Genomic DNA, 19,278 nt, shown 5'->3' with positions numbered 1-19,278 from the left:
AGTCTCTTGCTACAGATAGTCATGCTGCTTTCATTGAAGACCGGGGCGGATTGGCCTTTCGGGGGATCGGGCATGCCCCGGTGGGCTGGTTAGGTTTGTCATGTGTCATTTCCTCTCAGACTCCTCTGCTTTCTTTGTGGCTCAGCTGCCCTAGCACTTAGCTCCTTGTCTTTGTGCGCTGGGCTTCAGTTTCGGAAGGAGCAAAGGCAAAGGCAGGCTGGTACTTGTTGCAGGTAAGCCAGCACCTTGATGACCCCTGTCTGCTGCATATATTTGACAAAAAAATTAAATGCTTCTCTGTTTTCCAGTCAGAGCACTGCCTGCCTTTGGCCTGCCTCTCTTTGATGCTCCAGTCGGAGCTGCAGTGTCCTGGCCCCAGCCCGCCTTCCTGTCTCTCCCACCTCCTTTTTTTTTTAATTTTATTTTTTACTGACTGGATGAGCTGTCAGCCCCAGGGTCCTTCTTAGGAAGAAAAAAAAGCAGTCTATTGCCAGACCTGCAGTAACAGAGCTCTGTTTCCATCCGGTTGAAACTGTCTGTAGCCTCAGAGATGGAAGAAGGGAAAGTAAGATTGTGCAAGCACTGGCAGGCAGCACTGTGACTGAAAACAGCACTGCCCTGGGACAAGAAACTGAGGGGGGGGGTTGGCCTCAGTGAATCCAGTAAAGTTTAAAAAAAAAACTGAAAGAGAGAGGGACCGGCTGGGACCATCACATTGCAGCTCTCCCAATCTCACCAGGACAACAAAGTACCTAGGAACCCAGCAGCTGGATGTACCAGTTGTAGCCTGTAGGTAAGTTAAGGTTACCTGCAAAAAAAAAAAACAAAAACAGCTGGGGTGTGGGGTGGGGGATTAAAGCAGCAATTTGAGGATTGGGGGAAGGTAAGTGTGAAATTGGAGAAGGGGCGAGCAGCCCTGGTGTTGGCTCAAGTCTGACAGCGCAGGCGGATGTGTTCCAGGCCACATAATGTACCTCTCTAGGGTCAGCTTGGTGTGCTTTTGAGAGTCATTGAATCACATGGACCTGGTTAAAAAACATCCCCTGGGCTGATATTTTCCTACAATCCGCCCCTGATTGAAGATATCTTAAGGATCCCTCTTTGCTGGGATCTATATTTTCGTATTGGTTGATAAACTCGTAGCAAAAAATGTATCTATGAAGAGGAACTAGTACTGAGTAGTTTGTGGGTTATGAGTAGCACTTTAAACCATCTAACCCCTAGATTCATCAAAAAGTGTTTACGTATTGATAATGCCCACGATAACAAAAAGGGGCGTGTTTATGGAAGTTTTTAAATTACCACACCACGCGGTAACTTACCGCTTCACATCAGTAGTATCACATGGTGTGGTAAACTTAGCGCACCCTGCAATAATGCCAATTTTCGCATCTTGCGCTGAGGGGACAGAGAGAGAGAGACACACACTATCTACAAGGCCCTCATAGTTGTAAAGTATTTATATCTCTATAGGAGGGGCATCTAATAGCTCAAGGTGAGGTGTTGGTGGTGGTTTAGGGTTTAGGTGCCAGTTTTGCATGTAGAGTGAGATGTACCCTAGTAGGGTGAGGTAACATAGTACAAAATTTCATCTTTGTGAGACTTTTCTCACTCCAAGTGATGTCAAATCTTCACCAAGGTGTACTGTGCTGTTCGTACGTCTCACTCTACATGCAAAACTGGCCCCTAAATCATCATCAACACCTCACCTCGACCTATTAGATGGCCCTTCTATTGAGATATAAATAGGTGCGCCCACAGTGAGGCCCTGACCAAAGGTGCTTTCTCCTCCTCTCTCTTCTTTCCCCTCCCAAGCCCAGAAATGGCCAAAATGCAATTCAAAAAATTTATCACGAATTGCGTTATGGCCATTTCGGGCATATCACACAGCCTAATGCCAGGAAAAAAGGTGTAGTTATTTCCGCTGTTAAAACCATGTGATAGCATGTGTTATGCTATAGCACAGTGCGATATTGCCCCTCATTTAACTAAATACCACCCAAACCCCTCCCTGATCCCGCCCCTCCAAAAAAAATTTGCATTCGTGCCATGGTGCTTTAACACCATAACACATTTTGATGAATGAATCTGTAAATATCTAAAGTAGAGAGTATTTCTCACATTTACTTAAATTATGCTCTGATCTGAAATGGCTGAGCAGCATGTAGTCTGCAAATTCATATGAAGTTTCCTTGGGTAATATAAATACCACTTAACTGATCGCCACTCTGACTCCTTCCTTAAACTATCTAAATTATTAAGTTACATTGCTACCACTACCCACATCCTCCTAGTTTTAGGAGATTTCAGCTTCCAGTACAACATAGATGACTTTGGCTTCATCCAACTAATCAAGGTCCCTACGCACTGACATGGGCACACTGTCAACTTAATTTTCTAATTTGCCACCACCAAGATTGACCCCCAACTCAATATCTGTGGTCACCATTTCCTGTTCAGACTGTAAACTTGTCTGGGCCACCATCCCATTCTCATCAAATTCTCAGTGCTCCTACATCCAAACCTCCCACCAGGAACCTAGCCTGTACTACAATCTTATCAACATACCCACAACAACTACCACCACAGTCCCACCAGAACTTCTAATCCAGCAATGTAATGTTGAATTCTTTACAGTGACTGAGACTTGTAGCTCCTCTCAAATCCAGCCCTACCTGAACCAGATTCCATGAAGGTGGTGTTCTTAAACAGTGATGGTGAACTCCAGTCCTCAAGTTCCACAAACAGGCCAGGTTTTCAGGATATCCACAATGAATATGCATGAGATAGGCATTGTTTGCGAATCCAAAGGGCATCGGCATCAATGGTACTGTCCTAAAGTGATTTGAATTATTCTTTGCCAACAGAATACAATTGGTTACATGGGCCAACAAACCATCCTGCCATAGAGAGCTCACCTGTGGAGAACCTCCGTGCTCAGTCCTCTCTCAATACTCAGATTCATCTAGTCCTTCATTATCAAGTGCCATCTATTTGCAGATGTCATCCAACAAAATGGGATCTGACCAAATTTCATCCATTACCAGTCTTGATAACTGTCTCATATCAGTAGCCCAATGTCTTAGCAAACATTAACTCATACTAAACGTATCTAAATTGGAACTCCTCTGGCTTAGCTGCCAAGGTCACCTCCTGTAATCACTTCCTTCACTAGCAGGTTACACCTTACATCCTAAAGAGTCAGTTCAAAGCCGCCTAGGGGTTCAACTTGACCAAAACCTTTTGATGGAACCCCACATCTCAAAAGTTGAAAGGTCTTCCTTCATGTATCTGTGTCAGATCCCCCAACTGTGATTTCCTTGATGAACACAATCTTGCTACTGTAATCATGCGTTAATCACTAGCCAAATTGATTACTGCAATTCCCTATATAATGGCATCTCATGATACAGTTCGAAGTGCCTCCAACTCCTACAAAGTAAAGCCATGGGAATTTTGGTAGGTGCAAAAGCTACTGATCATATCAAGCCTATTCTTCATTAATTTCACTGACTCCCAGTACAAAGCAGGATACAATTTAAAAATGTCTGCTTTGTCTTCAAATGTTTAAATAAACAGGCCCCTGAATACCGCTCTCAACTTCTATGTCCTTACAGGCCCTTAAGGGAATTCCAGTCTGCCGATATGGCTCTTTCCAGCTCTCTGCTGTCAGATTATCCTGTATGAAGCTTCGTGCTTTCAGCTATTACTTGCCAAAATTTAAGAACAAAGTACCACTAACCTTCCACCTGGAACCATGTTATCTCATGTTCATGAAGAAAACTAAGGCTTGGCTTTTGAACCAGGCTTTCTCCTAAGACCCACATCTTCGGCCCAGTTTCCTGACTTCCCAAGAAGGGACTCTTACACACAACAGGGACACAACTGCATCTTAAAACTGTTCACAAATGGGTTTTCCTACTCTGGATCCCAGTGCAGCATTAATTGCAAATTCTGATTTGACTGAAAGCTGTTCTAATGCCTCTCTTCATTTAAATTTATTGTAATCTGCTTTGAGTCCAACTTGGGGAAAAGGCAGAGTATCAAATGTTGATAAATAAATAATCAGTAGGAGAACGGATTTATAGATGGATGGACTGGGAGAGAGACTTTTTCTTTTTTTTTTTTTTAAGTAGCTGGAATGCTGTTCTCAGATTGAGGCTAAAATCAAAAATAGTATAGCAAAAATCATGCATTGCCACTAATCCCACCACGATCGTCCTCCTCCTGCTATATGAATTTCAAAGCTTTTTTTAAAATTTTTTTAGACTTTTACATTGTCCAGTTTAATTTAAAAGGACTCCTGGTACACTCACAGCTAAGTGTCAACCACCCAGGGGGTCCATTTCCTTGGATCTGTAAAGAGAATATCCTTGGTACATAAGCAAAATCTGCCTAATTGTAATTACACAAAAAAAATACGGGTGCATATATTGGGTGCATGGAAAGACACTAAAGGTGCTACGTTGTTTTTAAACAGTATTCCATCATAAGTATTAAAGGTAACAGAAACCTTCAAAATATATATTGTGTATAACAAATTGGAAGCCTGCAGGGGGATGTTGGATGAGGTGCTCGTGTTTTTCCGGGGCATTTGTTTTTTTGTGATGCCAATATAACTATTGCAGAATTAGCCTCTTGTCACAGAAACCTGGAAGCCACGACTACGCTGCCTACAGACCATTCCCCCTACCCTGTCACTGCTTCCCACTCAGCCAACATTTTCTCTGTCCCAACCCACCTTCCCAGCTTGATGCTCCCACTGCCTTCTCTGCCTCAGGTGTACACCCTACTGCTCTCACCCACCCAACTGCTGCTGCTCCTGTGTGCAATGCAGATTCGTTTCTCAAAATCAGCAGATAGGAGGCAGGAGAAGTATTCAGAGAGGGCCTCTGTTATCAATAGAAAAGTGTTGGGCAGGAAGGAAATAGTTCTGGACTAGAAGGTGGGGAGAGGGAGAGGAGAAGGGACGAAGGGCCTAATCAAGAGAGAAGAACTGGGAGCAGAAATGATTCAGGGGCACCCAAAATTAGCAGATCACTTATTTTTAAGGAGAAGGTTTCAGAATTGACTTACAATAACCATTTTCTTTATGTATCTGAAATAATGTAAAAATATATGCAAATCTGTCACAGACTTTTCCCCTTGACTGCTGCATAGGGCCCTTGGTGCTTTACCGCCCGCCCTTATTTCCAGCGGTTTGTAGTCACGACCTTCCCCCTGCAGAGAAGCTTCCTTCTTCCTGCTCACTGTTTGTTATAGGTAGGGTCTCCTCAACTACCAGCTCTCTGTTCAAGAGGACAGGCAGGCTCTGGCCTGACCAAATACGCCTGCCAAACACATTTTAAAAAGGAAGAAGACCGCAGAAAACATCGCGGGACAAAAAATGCGAAACTTGAGAAATTTGCCTTTTTTTTTTTTCCTCTCAATATTCCTGGTAGTAACTTAGAGCCCTTTCAACGTACTTCAACATTAAGCCGTCCTTGAATTACAGCAACCAACCCTGATGCGCTTCCTTCAAAGCCAGCGTGCTATCCACAGCTCCTGAAGAGAGCAATATATTAGCAGAAAATCACTTTCCTTTCTACAGAACCTCTCGCTAGCGTGCTACGTTTCTGGGTCTTAAGGACAGGATGATGTGTTTCTTAACTTTTGTTTCTTTTTTTTTTTTTTCTTCTGAAAAGTGTTTATTTTCCAGTGTGAAAACAAAAATAGTTTACACTGGCTTGGAGGGTCTCTTCCTTCCTTTCTATTGTGTCCACGATGAAAATTCCACAGTAGTTAACCGTAATTTCTCTGCAAACAATTGCACATCCTTTGAAATTTCATACAAGAAAAATACCAGTTTTCTAGAAAAACATGTTGTGAAAAGGCTGACAATGACAGATTTGTGCTCAGTTTTGAGAAAACAGTAACCGCCTACATATACATACTTTCTGGGCTGTGGGGGCCATTTTTTCTGAGAGCTTTTTTTTATACAGAATATATATTGTGCCCACTAATAAGAAGTTGTGGAATCCTAGAAGATTCGACTGCAAGGGAATCTTGAAGCTGATCAGAGTGAATGAGCATCCTAGTGGTTAGAGCAGTGGCTGAGAACCAGGGAAGCCAGGCTTCAAATCCCGCTGATGGTGCTTGTGACATTGGGTAAGACACTTCACTCGCCATTGCCTCAGGTCCACACTTACATTGTAAGCCCTCTGGGGACAGCAAATTGCCTACAGTATGGGAATGTAACTCACCTTGAACTACCAATGAAAAAGGTGTGAGCTAAATAAACATAGATAAATAATAAATAGACAGGATCCATTGATTTCTTTAAGATTTTTTCTCTCTGGTGTTTTAAATTTTGAATTCGGTAACCCCATCTTACTTGTATGATTGATTAACTTGTTACAGACCTATACATCATCTTCATTCCACTGAAGATTTGCTTCTAAAATCCCTGGTCCAGTAGAAGTTAGGTCAGGGTCCTCAACCTATGGACCCAAGGGCCAGCTGCGAGCCTGGGCTGAATTACATCTGGCCTCTGACTGCACTGGCAGGAGGAGCTTGATCTGGCCTGTATTGACGGTGGCAGGAGCGCATTCATGGCTGCCGACAGCTCAGATACGTGAAGTCGGAAATGCCCGTGAGACAGGACATCAGAGCGGTGTGGTTGGGGCATGCCATTGACTGGCTGCATTACGCACTGCCGATGTTATTGCTGCTTGCACAAGTGGAACCATTTGAGGCTGAAGACAGAGAGCGAGGCTTCAGCACAGCCATGGGGAGGTTTTGGATGCTGTGGAGTGAGGAAGAGACTGGTGGTACTGAGCCGTGGGTTTTCCAGGGCTGTCAGGGTAGTTCCAGAAGCTCCCGGCCATGCTGCCATCTCTTCAGAGGGGAGGGGGCATGAACATTGCCCTCTAAGGATGCAAGCTTTGGAAGCACAGAGTGCAGAAATCCTCATTATTATAACCCTGTCTCTCCCAGGTCTAGGGCCTCCAGAAGGGGTATTTGCTGATACCACAAATCTGGCATGTTGCAACATAAGGGAGTGAGAAGTTGGGGGAAGGAAGTAGAGAAGGGAGCAAGAATGCATTGGCGGAGGGGTGAGAGTGAGCGTGCATCTCACACACACACACACACACACACACACACACCCTCTTTGCCCCCTACTTCCTTCGGCAGACAGATATTCGAAATGGCAGGGGGCAGCAGGCAAGGTTGCTGGCGGTGTGGCAGGGTTGCCAACTTTGGAGAAATCTGGAAATATGTTTACTAACACTATCTGCTACACTCCTGGGAACCCTGCCTCTTGTCTCCCTCTTTGGCCAATATTTCAGATCCCTGAAAGGGCCAGACATGGTCCCTCTTTCAAATCCTTCACAGCAAACAACTCCAGGAAACTCCCCTGCCCAAGTTCAGCCACAGGTTGGACATTTAGGAGGTAATTTTCAAAGGACAATGTAAATGTAATATACTATTATAGCAATTTTCAAAAGCCTATTTACCCGTATTAAGTGAACTTAACGTGGATAAAACCTATTAACAATTCAATAGCATATATTGTAAACATTTTCAAAAGCCTTTGAAAATTGCCACAATATATGCTTTTGAATTGTCAACAGGTTTTATCTGTGTTAAGTTCACTTAGGGGTTGAAGCAATAAAGTGCACACAGGTTTACGCGTGGTTGGATGCACATTTTGAACGTACTAGACTATCACCCGATGCAATAAGGAGATGTGCGCATTCAAAACAACTGTGTAGCTAATAGCGCTTATAACATGTAAATTCCATGTAGACGAGTCTATTAGCTATTACCCCCGATGCAGAAAATCGTACGAACGCACAATAGCAAGCGGCAAAATCAGCCTGAAGCGGGATGAAACAGACACGCGCCCGTTGCAATTCTGGGTACTCGATGCATTTGAACACTAAGAGATGCACAATTTTTCCCTTGCACATCCTTTTTGATGCTGCATTTCTTTTTAATATTGCATCGGGCACCCAGGGAATGCGGCTGTGCATGCATTAGAAAAACAGGCACTCGATACGAGCGCCCGTTTTAACACAACTCTTATTGCATTGGCCCCTTAATGCGGCTAAATAGACTTGTAAAAACTAGCTCCAATATTTTATTTATTTATTTAGGTCGTTCCAAGATGAGATCACAACGGTTTACAAAGTTATCGTTCCGTTTCTGGGTCTACGTTCCCATTTTAGACCAGCATTCATGTTCTGGGTTTAATACAAACAGTTAATACACAGTCGGTCATAATCATACATTATCTAATTTCATGCATTATCTAGTTTATTACAATTATAAATAATAATTCTAGGTCAACACATTATCAAGTATGTGTTAATTACTGTGCTATTTTATTTCATTATCCTATGTGCCATGCTCATGCTGTAGACTTTTACACTTAATGTCGTTCGATTCTTTTTACTAATTTACTAATATTGTTTTCAGTTCTCGTTTGAAACTCTTTCTATTGTCAGACATAGTGACTCTGGGAGAGAGTTCCATAGCTTGGGGCTCGCTATGGAAACATTCAATCTCTTATTTGCATTAAGTGTGTGCTCCGTTTTGTAGGCAGTTTTAGAAGTCTTTTGCCTTGCGATTATAGGGCTCTCTGCGGTGTGTAGGGTTGAAGAGTCACTCCTAATAGGATGGGTTAATGCTGATGGTATTAAAAATTAGAGTTAATACTTTTATAATGAATTCTGGATTGTACAGGAAGCCAGTGCAGTGTTATCTGCAAGGGGCTGATGTGGTCAAATTTCCTTGTGCCTAGTAGCAGTCTGGCTGAAGCATTTTGTAGTAGTTTAAAGGTTTTATTAGTCCAGAGGGTAGGCCTAGTAATAGAGAGTTGCAGTAATCTATTTGGAAAATATTAGTGTTTGTAGAACAGTGCAGAAGTCCTGTATTGTTAGTAAAGGTTTCAGTCGATGTAATATTCAAAGCTTGGAGTATCCTGTTTTAATTAGTTTGCTTATATGCTTTTTCATTGACAAATTGTCATCAATCTGTATTCCTAGGGTCTAGTACCTGATCTGAGGGAGTAATGTTAAAGTTTCTTAGATCTAGGATTGGCGGTTTGATTATTGTGGAATTTCTCCTCAGCCATACAATTTCAGTTTTTTTGTGTTTATTGTTACTTTTAGCTGAGTTAGTCTTTGTTGTATTGCCTTCATGTATGTTGACATTGTCATGGTAGTTTTTTCAAATGATTTGTTGAATGGGATGTAGAATTGTATGTCATCTGCGTAAAGGAAGGATTTGATTCCTGGTTCCACTAGTAATGCGCATAGTGGTAACATGCAAATGTTAAATAGGGTAGCCGATAGTGCTGATCCCTGGTGGATCCCTCTATCGATTGGGAAGGTGTTGGATATGTGATTGTCCAGTTTTACTTGGAAGGATGTTTGTTAGGAAGGATGAGAACCATTTGATAACAGTTCTGTGTATTCCAATTTCTCTCAGCTGGTGGCATAGAAGGATGTGGTCTACAGTGTTGAAGGCTGCTGTTAAGTCAATTAGTATATATCACTACTCAAACCACACCAGCAATCAGTACAAACTCTCATACAAACAAATTAGTTACCATGTACACATTCACTGTTCCAATCATTTATAACCAAAAGAGACACTTCATAAAAAACCCTACCACACCAAATCTCATCCAAAAAAGAATTATTCCTATCATGACATCGCCATTAAACCAACTGTTGGGCCTCACACTTTTATCCCTTACTCTTATCAATGCGCAATCTCTCTCAAAAAAAACACATCTCCTTGATGACTACCTAACAGACTCAAAACCAGACATTTTTGCAATCACCGAAACATGGATGAAACCCGAAGACACAGCACTAATAAACCAACTCCTCTCACACGAATACGACTTCTTTTCCATTCCAAGACCAAAAAAAAGAGGCGGCGGTCTCCTACTAGCAGCCAAAAAACAACTTGGGCTTTCTTTAAAGATCTTGAACTCATCCACCACCCTTGAACTAGCTATATTCAAATCTAAATTACTCCAAATTGGCCTCATTTATGCCCCGCCAGGAAACTTGGAATCGGACCCATCACCGCTCATTGAATTATTAGCCAAACATATCAACTCGGATGCACCCGCTATAATAATGGGAGATTTCAACCTCCATGTGGATAAAACTCCACAAACCTCCAGTTGTGAATCCTTCTTAACCACTCTTAATCACATGGGTTTCAAACAAATTATTAAAGGCCCAACTCACAAAGCAGGCCACATACTGGACTTAATTTTCATAAATGAAAGCTTTACCCCTGTATCATCTACGACTTGCTCCCCAGTACCCTGGTCAGACCACATGCTGGTATCCACAACTCTAAAGCACTCCCAACCATCACAAAAAACCACTTACCAATTCAGGAAATTATGCAATCCTGAAACCCTTAGCCCGCATCTTTCTTCTGCTCTAGAACACCTAGACTTCACGGATGCTACCTCTGCCACAACATCCTGGACTAAAATAACCAAGAAATTAGCAGACCTCATGTGCCCTCTAACCTCCAAAAGTAACCATACAAAATCGAACAACAGGAAACCTTGGTACACCCCACAACTTAAAACCCTTAAACAAGAACTAAGATGGCTGGAACGCTTATGGCGAAAAAACCCTTCAGCTTCCAACCCTGGGGGCTTTCAAATCACTCATGCAACGTTACAGAATATCCATTCTACAAACAAAAAGAGACTTTTTCTCCCAAAAAATTCACCATTTCATATTCGGCCCTAAAGCACTTTTCAATATCGTCTCATCTCCACCCATTTCCATCCCGGATGATCAAGCTGCCAGCAAAGCCTCAGAACTAGCCACATTTTTCAAGAAAAAAATCACCGATCTGATCAAACCATTAAACACCAACAACGCCACCCTTCCTCCGTCATCCTATTCAACACATATTCAACTGAACACTAGTCTTGAATCCTTCGAACTGACTTCTTCACTTGAGATCGAATCAATCCTTAAGAAAATCAAACCGGCATCTCACCCCTCAGATGCTATACCTACAAATCTACTAATCGCCAGACCTATCTCAAACATCATAAACTGCTCCCTAATGCAAGGACTAGTCCCCAATCCACTGAAACTCGCTATTCTGAAACCACTTCTAAAAAAGCCAAACTTATCCCCAGATGACCCTGCCAGCTATCGTCCGATCGCTAATCTCCCCTTCATTTCCAAAATTTTAGAAAAAATAGTTAACAAACTACTTTCAGAGTACCTCGAAGACAACAATATTTTATCCGCCTATCAGTTCGGCTTCCGAAAAGCTCGTAGTACAGAATCTCTCCTAATCTCCTTAACAGACACTATCCTACTAAATCTTGAAAAAAAACAAACCGGTCTACTCATTCTCCTTGATCTTTCTGCTGCATTTGATACCGTCAACCACCTAACACTACTGGATAGGCTATCTGACATTGGAATCAAAGGCACGGCTCTGAACTGGTTCAAGTCATTTCTATTCAACAGATCCTACAAGGTCAAAGTCAACAATAATGAATCACACCCCGTCCACGCGTCCATGGGAGTACCGCAAGGATCCTCATTATCCCCAACCCTCTTCAACATTTATCTTCTACCACTCTGTCAGCTCTTTTACAAACTAAACCTAACCCATTACATCTACGCAGATGATGTACAAATATTTATTCCGGTGACCGAATCCTTGCAAAAATCACTAGAATTCTGGAACAGCTGCTTACAATCCATCAACAACCTACTCACGAGCCTCAATTTGATCCTCAATTCCAATAAAACAGAAATACTCCTTATCACCCAAGACGGCAACCAGACAATAACTAACACCACCACTACAAGACAAACACCCTTCTCCTCTCAAGTCAGAAACCTTGGAGTCATAATAGACAATCAACTCAACCTCAAGAAATTTATTAATAATACCACAAAGGAAGGTTTCTTCAAATTGCAAGTCCTAAAAAGGCTCAGACCGCTTCTACACTTCCAAGACTATCGTGCAGTCCTACAGTCTATCATCTTCTCGAAAATAGACTACTGCAACTCCCTGCTACTCGGACTCCCAGCTAACACTTTAAAACCACTACAGATCCTCCAAAACGCCACAGCCAGGATACTTACAAAAACCAACAAAAGAGACCATATTACCCCCATTTTAAAAAATCTACACTGGCTCCCGATCAAGTTCAGAATCTCTTACAAAATACTCACCATCATTCACAAACATATCCACAAGCTCATCCCACTGGAACTCAACATCCCTCTTAGAATTCTTATTCCCAATAGACCAGTGAGAACAGCTTACAGGAATACCCTCATTGCCCCAGCCATTAAATCCACTTTAAATAAACGAACTCTGTCCAAAGCAGGCCCACAACAATGGAACTCGTTACCCGCTGCACTCCGACAGGAACTATGCCCAATCACCTTCAAAAAGAGACTCAAAACTTGGCTGTTCGAGCAAGCTTTCAATCTAGGCCAATAATCTACCACCACTCTTTGCCTTCCTTAGTTATTATGTCTTCCTCAGAATACTCCAACACCGTCTCTCCAATTAGCATTAGCAGCTGATCTCTTGCAGATTGTCTAGTTTCCGATCACTATCTGTGCTTGTTTAGATGTTTCAAGGACATTTGTCTTGCCGGTTTCACAAAATACCACACGTTTTTATTGTTCATTTATATGGTAATAACAGCCTCCCAGTTTATTGGTTCCAAGTTATATTCTCCTTGTTATATGTAACAGCATTCTTACATGCAAGTTAATGTTAATATGTAAACCGAATTGATTTGTAACTCTGCTACATGAATTTCGGTATATAAAAATGCTAAATAAATAAATAAATAAATAGTATCAGGATGTATGATTCCTCATTATCAAACCCTTAAAGTATAAGGTCAGTTAGTGAAATGAGAAGGATTTCTGTAGAGCGATCTTTTCTGAAACCAAATTGGTTTGGGTATAGAATATATTGTCTTCTAGGTAGCTTTCTAGTTGTGATTACATTTACATTGTCCTTCGAACATGTAATAATTAAAATATTGCTGGTAAGCCATCTTTTTTATGTATTTATTTTTTTTACTTTAAGTACTTCCCTTGTACCCTAGAGGCAGCCATGTTAGCAAAGAGTTACACAGGATCCAATTGGTTTGTACTAGCTTTTATGCCACAGACTACATCACATATACTGTATGAGCCAGTTGGATCCTATCCAAGGTGAGGTTATTTGTTGCATTGTTCTTTTAGATAGTTTGCCCCAACAGTTCAGGGGAACTGTAGCAGAGCTTCTTAAAGAATTTTAAAAAAATGACTTTGCATTAAGTTTTACTCAGTTGAGAGCATTTAGAACCATTAGCTATGTGAAATTTTTAATTTTGAAATATTGGGGAGCACATTAAGCATATGTTGTTGTTAAGACTACTTCATGAAAAAGAAATCGAAATCTTTTTATAGTATGGGAGTACTCTGTTTACTGATTACCAGTGCATAACTTGCCCAGGACCTACCACCAACAAATTTTCTGTATCAGAAACTGCATTTCCTATAGTAGTAATAGGGAGGAGGGTGGGGTAGCCCGCAGAAGTTCTCAATTTGTCATCTGAGCCATATTTTGCCAAAGTTATGGTTAAAGCCTTCCTGTAAAGAAGGAATTTTCCTTACAAAAGGCAAAACATAATATTGATGTTTCCCTGAGACTGCTCTTTCTTTTTTCCAGTGAAAACAAACAAGTATGGTGATGTTTGGGAAGAGTGACAACGGCATGGCATTGATCGTGGGGAGAAGACCACCTGTTGGATAACTTTGGGTTCACTACAGCAAGCCAGGATGCTTAGTCTGGTTTTCTGTACTAATGAAATACACTATTAACAGGGCTGCTGCATTTTTCCCCTTTCAGATCCGTGAAATGATCATTTAAGCTGAGGGACTTCTTGATTTTACAGAAGTGATGGGATCCTACAATGCGTGCATTGAGAGTTTTTTTTATATCATAGGCTTTCGATTTTTCAACAATAAATATAAACAAACTATTGAACTTGAACTTTTGTAAATTTGTAATGAAACACTCTGGCTCTGATGCTTGTGTCAGCTGAATGTGTGATTCATGTGAAAATGATTTCATAGCCTTTGTGGGGTTTTTCCCTTTCTCGACAGGCACTGTAGTATTTCAACTTCAAAGCAACAGAACTGGGGGAAAAAATGTTTTAGATAATTTATGCAGTCAAAATGTATAAATACACCTTAGGTCTTAGATAAAGTATGAAGAATGGGTATCAGCAAGCCAGACATGTGAGACTGAAAACCCCCTAAACCATAAAAAAAACGGTGAATAGACCAGTGGTTAACCAACCACTGGTCTATTCACCGTTTTTTTATGCAAATAAAACTTTAGTCTTAAAAAAGAAAATAGAGAGTTCTCTGTAGCCAAAAACAGTGCTATAACCCAGTGTCACCTAGCATTTCATTAATATACTAACTGCTTCAGGGATACAAAAATACTTAGCTTTGGAGATGCTTTTGTACATATTTGACCCCTGAAACAGTGTATTAACAAAACACCAGCTGATGTCAGGTTATAGCACTATTTTTGGCTACAAAGAACTGTATATTTATATATATATATTTTAGAGACTTTAAATTTTTATTTGCAAGAGAAAAAATGGTGAAATCACCAACAGTTAACCTCTGGGTACATGAGTGAGCAGACCGGAGGTGGTTTTTCAGTCTCGCACGTCTGGCTTGCTGTTACCCATGCTTCATACTTTATCTAAGAATTAAGGTCTATTTATAAATGTATAGTGGGGCGTTTTTGATTGCATGTTAGTGGTTCGAGCTGCCTAGTTGCACTTCTTAATTTCATTACAAGTGTTTTTCTTATTATTTAAGGGTAGAAAGAGAGCAGCCCCCTACTTTAGTAGGACTGACCTAGAAAGAAAGCGCATTCTAAACTTAAAAAAAGAAAAATATACAGAAAAATTCTCTAGCTGTTTCTTTGCATCCTGTAGCAGTATATGAGAGCTGAAAGTCCTTCCTGTGAAGAAAATTCCTGCTGCTTCTACCCTTTCTTAGTTCAGAAGCTGCTAATGCTTTCCTTGTGACTGCTGGAGACTAGTCAGCTCCACAGTCCTTTCAGACTACTGCGACTCTCCATGACAGCATGTCTGAGTAGGAACAACCATGCATAGTTGTAGCATAGGGGCCAGTGCTGCTGGGCAGGGGATCCCCGGGTATTATTCCCAGCATGCTGCAGAGATACCTTTCACAGCCATCAGAGGAAGAGTGCCCCGTTGCATAGCGGTACCTAGTCTAGACTCGGTGTGCACGCATATAGGGTTTCAGCGGGAGGAGCCATGGTTTGTGGCCACTGGCCAGGGACCATCACCACCATAACTGACCTGCAGAGGGAATGGGTTAACTGGGAAATGAAGCAGGAAAAGCCCAGGCTTATGGCACTGTAACCCAGTAGAGGCTGGTTCAAAACTGAACTGGAAACCCAAAAGAGCAAAAGAAAATGATCAGACCAAAAAAAAAAAAACCAAAACAAAACTAGCGCTGCATGGCATGGATTTCAGGTAGTGTCCACAATACAAAGTATTTCTTATCTTGTATAATGGTTGTATACGAGAGTTCAGAATGTTTGCCAGCTTTGTTTTATTTTTCCACCATTTGAGCATGGAAATCTAAGATGAGCACAAATGTCATAGTCTGTTTTGTTGTGTTAAAAACAAATCTCAGCAACCAGCCAGTGACTTGTAAAGAAGTGCAGTACCCTGCCATGCAGAAGGTCCCTGGTTCGATCCCTGGCTTGGGTCTTCTGTTTCCCGGGATGCTGTGGAGGTAGCATTTATAGCCCCCAGGGTTGGAGGCAGTCCAGGTCATTGCTTTCGGGTGATATCTGACGGCTGAATTCCGAGCCCATGATTGCAGAGTTTTGGAAGCAGCCCTGGTCCATGGCTCCTGACCCAGAACCATCACTGCAATGACCAGACTAGATGGGGGGACAGGGGCTCATGGTGCCAGATCCCAGTCCTCATTCCAATTGAGATGGAGGTATAAAGGAGCAGGAGGAACATGTGGAATAAAAAAAAAAATTCCGTTCAACCAGAAGCTGTTGTCAATTTCCAACTTCATCAAACAGTGTTTGCCAATCTTTTGAAGCTCAAGGCACACTTGTGTTAACAAAAATATTTTGTGTGGCACACTATCCTCTGTGAAGAGGGGGCAGAGACCATGGCCCCACCACAATCGATATATCACTTTCATTGTATATCTTCAAGTATTTTCAGTTTTTTCCAATATCTGACTTAAACTGAAGAGAATACAATATATGTAAAGCATTGTGTACAATCTTAATGCTGATGTTTGGATGACACATCATGTTCTGAGTAAAGCTGTAACTTCATCAGGTGATATCCTAGCAGATTTTAAGAACATAATGTGGGTACTTCGTTATAAATTATTTCTTCTTCTGAAGTACAGATCTTGAAATTTGTAACATGTGTAGATGTTCTAGAATTGAGCTAACCTGCTAAATTTTCAGAAATGCACTTTTTATTTGAAAGAAATATAATTCACAGGGTTATCTAAAAGTTTGTTTACTTGTAAAGCTGGCTGCACAGGGTTATCTAAAAGTTTGTTTACTTGTAAAGCTGGCTGCACAGGGTTCAGAACATTTAACAAATGCCTATTGTATAATCTAAAGAAAAAAATAATCTTTAGGAGATACATTTTTTGCTGGATGGGACCTCCTTAAAGCAGTGCTACTACCTGGATTCCTCAAAGTAACAGCTTGCCTGATTCTTGGCTCTTCTGCTTCCTCTTTTGGTCTCATTGCTTTGTCGTGCCTTTACCATTGCTAAAAGAAATCCGTTCCAGCAGCTAGGGGGTTGTTTTCAAAAGTGTCTTCCTAGTCTAGGGGAAGAGTGGCCAGATCAGAGCTGCATATGCTTGCTTCCTGTTGAGGGGAGAAGGGCACCTTGCTGCCATTTGCTGTATAAAAGTGTACAATCTTGAATTACATTATAAGGATCCTCCTATCTGAGAGAGGGGAATGAACGACTAGCTTGCTTCTCCTGAGAATTAACATGCTTGAAGAACTAAGAGGTTCTGTGGCTAAATACCTTCTAATTATTCTGGAGTAGGCTATGCTCAACTTCCCTTTCTAGATCATTAGATGGATGAGCTTGCAAATATCCTGGACTACTCCTATATGGTGTCTGTAAATGGATTTCCCTTATGTACTGACGTTCCTGACTAATCTGCAATTATATTAATATAAGAAGGGAGGGATAAAGCTGGTCTAGAGTGGTAGCCAGCAGTGACAGGCTGCTAGACATGACTAACTGAGCCAAGCATCATTGGCAACTGCTTCGTTCTGAACAGAGACTCATCCCTTTTGGCTTAGGAACAAAATACACATAATTAGAATTGACTTGTTGAAATAACTGAACTGTATTATAATCTTAACATTTTACCCCTTATCTAACTCCAAATTAAAGCCTCCCCCCATTTTATCAAATTCATAGTGACTAAGTGGGAGGAGCTTTCAAAAAATAGAAAACTAGCATTTCTGGAGGTTTGATAACTTAATGGATTAGCAGAGAAAGACGTACTCTTAGATTTGAATGATATGCCTGAAAGTTTCTCAGATCAGTAATTTGTGGCATATGAGATTGAAAAGGACCTGCTTGAATAATTTAAAAATATGATACAGCAATAAAATATTAAGTATCACTAATTGTTTGTAAACATGGAGCAGTCTGCAGAGGATACAGCTTTTTCTTAAGTAATGACTAATTAGGATTCAGCTGCAGAAATCATCACAGTTGCTAATACTGAATCAGACAAATTATGTTGTACAATAGAGTGGTAGTATCCTCCTACATGAGTTATGTTCTTAAGAAATGCACAGGAAGGAAATACTTTTCAGTGGGAAGGACATTTTAGACTAAGGGGGTCTTGGTATGAGGTGGAAAGGTAGGTTGAGGAACACAAAATGGATGGTGATGCATGGAATAGACTCCCAATGTAAGTGGTGGAATCAAAACGGCAGCAGAGTTCAAGTAAGTGTGGGATAAGCACATACGATCCTTAGTAGCAAGGAAATGAAGGTACATGAGAGATCATGTAGAGTTTGTTGTAGTACAATAGGAAGGGAAAATAAGGTACTTGAGCCTTGTACTCTCTTATTCCATAAGGCATTAAAGCTGCCTAGCCAGTGGCCAGTTAGAACATAAGAACATGCCCTACTGGGTCTGACGAAGGGCCCATCAAGCCCAGTATCCTGTTTCCAACAGTGGCCAAGCCAGGTTACAAGTACCTGCCTGGCAGTATCCCAAGGGGTAGATAGATTCCAAGCTGCCTTTTCCAAGAATAAGCAGTGGATTTCTGCAACTCTCCCTTAATTGGTAATGAACCTTTCCTCCAGGAATTTGTCCAAGTCTATTTTTTAAACACAGCTATAGAAATAGCTTTCACCGAATCACCACTCCTCTGGCAATGAATTCCAGATCTTAATTATGCATTGAGTAAAATAATATTTTCTCTTAATTTAAAATGTATTGCCCATTAACTTCATTGTGTGTCCCTTGGTCTTTGTACTTTTCAAAAGAGTAAACAACTGTTTACTCATTACACTCATTGTTTTATAGACCTCGATCATATCTCCCCTCAGCCAAGCTGAAGAGTCCTAACCTCTTTAGCCTTTCTTCATAGGGAAATTATTCTATCCCCTTTATCAGCTTGGTTGCCCTTCTCTGTACCTTGTCTAATTCTGCTATATCTTTCTTGAGAGGTGGTGAGCAGAACTAAACACAATACCCAAGATGAGATCACACCATGATTTGTTCATTGCATACTGAAGAAACAGGATGCTGGCTTACAAATCACAATGCTTGATGCTGCTGCCGCCTTCAGCTGATTCTCATTCTGCTCCCAACAAACAAATCAGCTGCCAGAGGCAGAGAAGCTGCAGCTCAGAAACACTTCCTTGAATGAAAAGACAGATGCAAACAAAGGTTGAAAGGGTGGGACCTTGAGATCAAAGGATAACAGGTGAGAGACATACCAGGTGTGATAAGAGTGGGGATGTGTATATATATATTTATATATATTAAAGGCTGTACATTTCATTAGCGCACCTAGGGATGGCCTTGTTTTTAAGTGGTGAGCAAGCTCCAGAACAAGGCTAAAAAGTGCAACATCAGAACATATTTCTTCACAGAAAGGATGGTCAGTGAAGGGACTGGCCCCCAGGGGAGGA

The 19,278-nt window shown here is 41.2% G+C and overlaps 1 protein-coding gene across 2 annotated transcripts in view; it reads left to right on the top strand.

Annotated features, from left to right (window-relative positions):
- The window catches only part of OCIAD1 (OCIA domain containing 1), a 65,439-nt gene extending 51,387 nt beyond the window's left edge, over nt 1-14,052 (top strand). For both annotated transcript variants that reach the window (XM_029587942.1, XM_029587933.1), the window contains one exon: nt 13,735-14,052. In XM_029587942.1, the coding sequence (XP_029443802.1) occupies nt 13,735-13,772 (38 nt within the window). In that variant the 3' untranslated portion in view covers nt 13,773-14,052. The remainder of the gene's footprint in view (nt 1-13,734) is intronic.
- The last annotated feature ends 5,226 nt before the right edge of the window (nt 14,053-19,278 follow it).

The sequence above is a fragment of the Rhinatrema bivittatum genome, chromosome 1 (assembly GCF_901001135.1).
Source record: "Rhinatrema bivittatum chromosome 1, aRhiBiv1.1, whole genome shotgun sequence".
NCBI lineage: Eukaryota > Metazoa > Chordata > Amphibia > Gymnophiona > Rhinatrematidae > Rhinatrema > Rhinatrema bivittatum.
This window is presented reverse-complemented; position numbering and strand designations above follow the sequence as displayed.